Source organism: Poecilia mexicana, unplaced genomic scaffold (genome assembly GCF_051168715.1).
Source record: "Poecilia mexicana isolate PSO_F unplaced genomic scaffold, ASM5116871v1 scaffold_6, whole genome shotgun sequence".
NCBI classification, from domain to species: domain Eukaryota; kingdom Metazoa; phylum Chordata; class Actinopteri; order Cyprinodontiformes; family Poeciliidae; genus Poecilia; species Poecilia mexicana.
The window spans coordinates 3,593,060-3,600,125 of NW_028263375.1; the positions used below are offsets into that span (position 1 = coordinate 3,593,060).

General features: G+C 44.9%; 1 protein-coding gene across 1 annotated transcript in view; it reads right to left on the minus strand.

Moving 5' to 3' along the window:
• Positions 1-1,512, minus strand: part of ccnd2a (cyclin D2, a) — a 16,122-nt gene extending 14,610 nt beyond the window's left edge. Inside the window, exon 1 of the mRNA XM_014976563.2 lies at positions 973-1,512. Coding sequence (XP_014832049.1) covers positions 973-1,167 — 195 coding nt within the window. The 5' untranslated portion in view covers positions 1,168-1,512. The remainder of the gene's footprint in view (positions 1-972) is intronic.
• Positions 1,513-7,066: the final 5,554 nt, after the last annotated feature.

The window sequence follows — 7,066 nt, forward strand, 5'->3', positions numbered from 1 at the left end:
GCCGAGCCAAAAAAACTCCCCGACAGCGCAGCACACGGAAACGGGCTTTTTCCTCAGTCGTCATATTTTCATAAAATATTTAAAAATACAAATAAATTATCCGGACTCCTTTTCTTCACTCGATAATCTTCTGGGGGGGTTTCCACGCCAGAGCCGACCATTCCGATCCGGATCCGGATCCGATAAATGTGATTAAAACGTCAAAATCAGAAGCGAGTCACGACTGGCAGCTCCGAAGTGCGCCACCCCGGAGCCAATTTAATTATTTCAAAAATTAATTAAAAATCCCCAGCAGGTCGCATCGTGACAATATTCACATGAAAATAAAGCTCCAAGGCTCGGCTTAGTTTCCACGCAGATGTTGGTCATAAATATGGAAACATTTTCCACGAATCCAACTTGATTCCTGACAAAGCGCCGCAGAGCCGCCAGGGCCCTCGCCTCTTCCGACATTTTAAACAGAAAACCCGAAAGTCTGCGCCGCTTTCCGGGCTCCAGTCTGGACCCGACGGACACCTGAGCGTCTCCGCTGCCAGAACCGAACCGGGCCGGCCGCTGTTATCCCGCCGTGGTTCTGGAAGCGAGCTTTAAAAGCAGCAGGCGCTCCCCTGAAAAGCAACATGGCGATGATAGCAGCGGCGGCAGCAGCAGTGCTACGTGTGCATGGAAACATTCATGTCATCTGAAATAAAAGCAACATCTCAGGAATCTCCCAGAGTCCCGGGCAAACAGCGGCCGGGGGGATACGGGCTCTCCGGACCAGGACCCGGTTCGGCAGGCGGCGGTCCGGATGGTCGAACTGGAAAATGGACCGACATGTTGGGTCAACATGAGGAACCGAGTCTCGGAACAACGAGCAGCTTCAGAAACCTCAACACGGCCCAGAAGGTTCGAGGCGGCAGCAAGCAGAAGCTTTTGAGAAGAGCACGGAAATAAGAGCCGAACCGAACCGAGCCAGAGCTGGATCGGTACCTCCAACATCCAAGTAGCGACCATCCTCCTCATGAAGGGCTGAATGTCTTTCTGGACGCCTTTGAAATAAGAATACTGCGGCAGGAATCTCTCCTCGATGGTCAGCAGCCTCTGCAGAACTCTGTCATCGCGCAGGAGGTTCGGGTCCGGACGGGCTCGTATGCTGGTGTCCATTTCGAGGCAGAGCAGCTCCATGGTGTTGGGGCGGAAGGAGGGTGGGGGATCTTCCAGCCGAACTTCTTCAAATAAAGTGTAGAGTGTTTGAGTCTGAGGGAAACGCGTCGTCCCGCCGCGTCGCGCCGCTCCGATCCGCACAAACTTTTTCCTCTCTCTCCTCTGCGCCTCTAGCTCATCCGCCGAGCGCACAAGCCTGCCCTGCGTGCGCCACTGACGCAATGATTCCGCCTGCCTGCGTGAAGCAGATGCAACAACGTCCTGTTGTCCCTCTTTCTGCCCGTCCTGCTGCGCAAAACCGCAAACGCTGCGCAAAAACAATCTTAACGTCTATCTCCCAAAGTCAGCCTGATCATTTAGAAAAGTTAATACAACATAAAGATTCATGCCTAAAGTCAGATTTTAAAGGTTAAATGCTTTAATTTAATCAAATAGTTTGCTGTGACATCAGAACCGAACTTTGCTTCGTAAGAATCCGAATCAGGCTGGAAGGTTTTTGTTCTTCAGCAGAACTTTCTGCTTCATGCGTGTTAAACTGAGATGCATGCAAGAGCGCGATGAGAGGACACAACCACCCACACACACACACACACACACACACACACACACACACACACACACACACACACACACGGACACACACACACACACACACGGACACATGGTCTTACGTGCTGCTTTTTTTATAGAAGCCACCAACAACTTGTGGTTTATCAGATAGCTTTCTAGGAAATTTAAACAGCGTTGAATTTTTTTCGTTCTTTTGGCTGCATTATCTCCTCCTGCAGACAGATAACACAGAAAAGGTTCGGTTCTGCTCCTTCTGAGGCTCACAGAACCGGTTCCTTCTCCAAACCAAACTATTATTTCTCACTTTGTCACTTTGAGAGACAAGCAGGTGGAAAACTGATGATTAAAACCAATAAGTGTCAGAATGACTGAGCGGCTCTGCTTTGAGATGCTGATCCGTCCTTTCTGACCCAACTTCAGGAGCCTGAACGCGGCGTGAGGGACGGAGCAGAGCCGCTCACCTCCATCCATCCAGGCTGCGCGGGATGCGGGAGCAACCAGGGGAAATGTCTCTTTAAACTTTTTCTTCGAAGCCGAGTCAAGTTTTCTTCTTCTCCTCCCAGTGAAGCTGTTAGCTTAGCCAATAGCTCTGCGGCTCTGCGCCGACGCGCTGCGATTGTTACTGGGCAGACTTCATCTTTACCTCTCTCTCTCTCTCCTCCCTCACGCCGCTGCTGCGGTCATCTATCAGTCTGATCTCCCCACTGATTGACTTAATGGGGGGGGGGTGTAACGCTAAACTGAGACAGAACCGAACCTTTCATCCTAAAAATAAAGCTAACATGAAACTCTCCTGAACTGATCTGTTTGATTTCCATCTTTACAAAGTAAACGATCAGAAAATCTATTTTTAATTTTTTTTAATTCTTAAAGACAAAAACCTTTAAAGACTTTAACAGAAAAAAGTGGAAATAAAAGTTTTAGCTTAGAAGCAGACGGGACTCCAGAAAACTCTCCAGCTGCGGCTCCCAGCAGGAGGTCGGTTCCGGTTCCCTTCATTTCACCAGTAAAGAAACAATAAAACCGCTAAATAAATGGGAAAAATTATTCTACCTAAAAACCCATAAAAATACAAATTTATGGACAAATTCCCTCCGGGCTGCTCTCTCAAATTATTCAAATTCCACATTAAACCGTTTCTCCTTGAGTTGGACCCGAGGTTCGGTTCTTCTCCTTCCGGCCCGGTTCCGACAGCTTCTGTCAGCAGCGCTCTGCTCCCCGGAAGTGTTCAAACATCACATCCGAATTAAAGTCGGAACACATCCTGCCTCTGAGGAACCAGAGCGAGTCCCGGGACGGAACCGGGTCCGGAACCGATCAGCAGAAACCCGAAGTTTAACGTCTCAGTCGGAATCATCAAAAACTCTCCATTTGTGGGCCGATATTAAATTCGGAACCTTAATAATTTAATATTTATCCGTTTCAGACATTTATGATGGATTTTTCAAAAATCAAATAATTAAATGAAAAGCAGGAAAATCCGCTTCAGGTCCAAATAAAGTAACAGCTGGACTTTCTGCTGAATGACTCATCATCATCATCATCATCATCATCATCATCATCATCATCATCAGCGGCGGCCGGAGGGGAATTTGTTGCAGAGATGAAAGCAGCTGATATGAAGGAAACACTTTGTTTTAATAAATAATTTGTTCGTAAAAGTACAAAAATCCCTGAAAAAATTAATTAATAAAATTTTGATTTTTTTAAATATCTGCAGTTTAATAAACAGACAAGGAAATTAGACCGAAGAAATTAATCACGAATTTATAGTAAATCAAAAACATTAGAATGAATCCATGATGATGTGTGAATTTGGCCGGAAGGGGAGGAACTGCTGCATTCAAAGGTGAATTTCTGCTTTTTATTTTTACAATAAACTATAAATTAAATTCTGTTCTTGAAGAAACTAAAATATAGATGAATTTGTTTCAGCAGATTAAAACCGTCAGACTAGAGAATGTCTGAAAGCAACAAAAGAAAAGCAAAAAAAATGATTAACTGATATTATCTGCTTCTTTAGCTTAATAATAAAACAATCAGATAATTACAGGAATTTGGTGCAAGGCATTAAAATAATAAAATATATTAATTAATTTGGTGTACTTATCAAATGATCTGATTTAAATATTTATTTCATATTTGAATAATTTTTTTATTGTTTTTGTTAAATAATTGATCAAAAACATCTTTACCTTCAGTTTAATGTTTTACAAAATAACATAAAAAATAAAGACCTTATTTTCAAAATTATTTCTTTAAAATCTCATCAAAATGTCATTTGCATCCTGAAAGATGCAAAATTAATTTCAAAAAGCAGCAGATTGAAAATAACAATTTTAACTTGTTTTTATTTGTGCCTTTTATTATTAGAAACATTTTAAAGCATTAAAACAATAAAATGACATGAAAAGAAAAACATTTTAATCTGAATGATCCATCTGAGATAATCTCTGCTGCAGCAGAACGATGAATTACTGCAGATTGAAGATAAAACCTCAGAAAATTCTAATAAAACTGAAAAAAATGTTTTTCTCCACAAAAACGACATTTATCCACCAGATCAGAACATTTGCTTAAGCTGCCACAGTTCCTCCAATTTGCTGTTTTTCTTTCTGGTTGAATAGTTGCAGATGTGTGTGTGTGTGTGTGTGTGTGTGTGTGTGTGTGTGTGTGTGTGTGTGTGTGTGTGTGTGTGTGTGTGTGTGTGCCAAACAATAGCAACAAACTGCAGCCAGTCATCCATGATGAGAAAACACCAGACTTGATGCAAAGTGTTGAGCTTCGGTCCGCGGCTCGGTGAAAAACAAAAACCAGCCAGGAGGAAGAAGAGACAAGTTTCTCTTTAAATGAAACGGAAATGATGGGAAAATCTCAAAGTGCTGATAACCTCCTCTGTTTTTCCTCCTCCTGTCGCCTCGTGCATTCCTGCGGCTTTGGTTTCCATGGCAACGCATCCAGGATCTCCAGACACAGACATCTGCCTCCCAAATTCCTGCTGCCGTCACATCAGCGGCCGGAGGAGGAAGAGGAGCGGCCGGAGGAGGAAGAGGAGCAGACAGAGGAGGAAGAGGAGCGGCCAGAGGAGGAAGAGGAGCGGCCAGAGGAGGAAGAGGAGCGGCCGGAGGAGGAAGAGGAGCGGCCGGAGGAGGAAGAGGAGCGGCCGGAGGAGGAATGGCTCAGCTCTGATGAGGTTCGCTCCTCCTGGATGATTTTCATCTGAAGCTTCAGATGGATCTCCTGAATCATCTAATCTGCATTTATGGAGGAAATAATCTCCAATCTGCTCCAGAGTCAGAATATCCAATAATCTGTTTATGTAAAATACATGAAATATGTTTGTAATACATTATTGTTTTTTCTGTAACCTGAAGGTGTCAATCAATCGAAGCAGAAAACGTTGGACTTCCTCTTTTCAGGAGGATTTAGCGAATCGTCTGAAAGGATTTGGATCAGATCTGAGGCTCCAGCAGCAAAAGCAAAGGAGGCGGATTAGCAGAGCTGCTAACAGCTGATGATGTCATCGTGTTTCTGCTGCCTGGGTGCTGAGCTGTGTGTTAGCATGAGACTGTCCTACTGCAAGTCTTCAGTCAGAGGCATGTTCTGACTGGTTGCTACTGGAGCTCCTCCTGGCCCACAGCATCACACCACTCTAACGCTTCTCCTTTACCTTTACCTCCATTTTATTCTTTATTTCACTCAATAATAAATATGAATAGTTCATCAAATCATGAATGACAAGCAGAAAAGTTCAGAAGACGATTATATTTCAAACATCAGCTTATTCAAAGACATATCGCTTCATAGCTATGATTTTAAACTTTCTGTAGAGTGCAGAAAGAGACTCGATCTGAAGATGGTTCCATAAACCTTTAACTGAAGTTCATCTTTTATTCACCGACGTTCATACTGCAGGTTCGTGTCATTAATCTGTGGATCACATGGAGGCGGATCTGAATATCATTGTGAATCTGCCTCCTGCTCCACAGCGAAGCCTCTGCAGGATTTTCCCATGTCAGTCTCCCAGCAGCTGCATCAGTGTTGCAGCCGCCGGCTCCCCCAGAACAAAGGCCTTGTTAATCCCACTCAGACCTTGAAACGCTCAGAATGCAAGGACTCAGCGCAGGAAAAAAACTCTCCAGAATTGTGTCTGTTGGTGCGTCAGGAGGATCAACATCCTGAGGACTTCCACCTGGGATCACAACCAGTTCAGACCAAAACATGCCGAGCCTGAGGTCAGAGAGATCCGCCGCTTATCAGCAGAACGCGCCGCCACGAACCACCGCAGGCCGCTGGGAAAACTCCTCAATGCAGCGGTGCAGAGCCACAGCCGGCTGGAGGAGGAGAACTGGGACTGGGACAGATTCCACCGAGACTCAGACCAGGAAGCAGAACTGAGGATTCAAACTGCTGACATGATGTCAGCAGAACATCAGCGGATCTGCTGACATCACAGCTGACATCACAGGTCCAGATTCTGACTGATCAGTTATGAAGGTGAAACAAACAAACTGAACCAACCAGTGAACAGTTCCCCCTCCCCAGCAGTTCTGGTTCCTGGTACCGGGTCTTTAACATCAGGGTTCTGACCCACATCGGACAGTTTTCCACCATGAACTACTCTGATGAATTTATGATTAATCTGCCATAATGAGCAGAGCTGCAGCTGCATCATGAAGATGTTAAACATCTAGCAAAAGCTGCTAAAAGCTGCTAGCTGGTGCCAACTGCAGGTGCTAATGGGTGTTAGCAATGGGTTCCAAAGCTGCGTTCACACTGCAGCCTGAAGTGACTCAATTCCGTTTTTTTGTCAAATCGGATTCTTTTGTTGGGGCCGTTCACACTGCCAAATATATGTGACCTGTATGTGTTCTGAATGCACAGTAGAGGGCGCAATAACGTCAGTGTTCTGCCAACTGCCAAAAGAAGAAGTGCTCAGTGTTTGCAGAAGTAAACATGGAGGCTAACGGTGGAGCTTAGCTTACACATTTGAAGTTATTGTTCGACCAAAGTAGCATATTAACAACTTAATCCTCATATAGTCCGTCATGGTTGTTGTTTTTCTTCCCGCTTGTGCATCAGGACACCGAATATTGAGATTTGTTGAGTATCAGTGACGTTCATTCCGGATGAATGCGACCTGGACGTTGGGTCGCATTTGAATCGGATACATATCGGATATGGGTCACATTACATTAAAAACATCGGAATTAGGTCACTTCAGCCTGCAGTGTGAACGCGGCCAAGCAGGTGCTAACGGGTTCTAGCAGGTGCTAACGGGTGCTAGCAGGTGCTAACGGGCGCTAGCAGGTGCTAACGGGCTCTAGCAGATGCTAACGGGTGCTAGCAG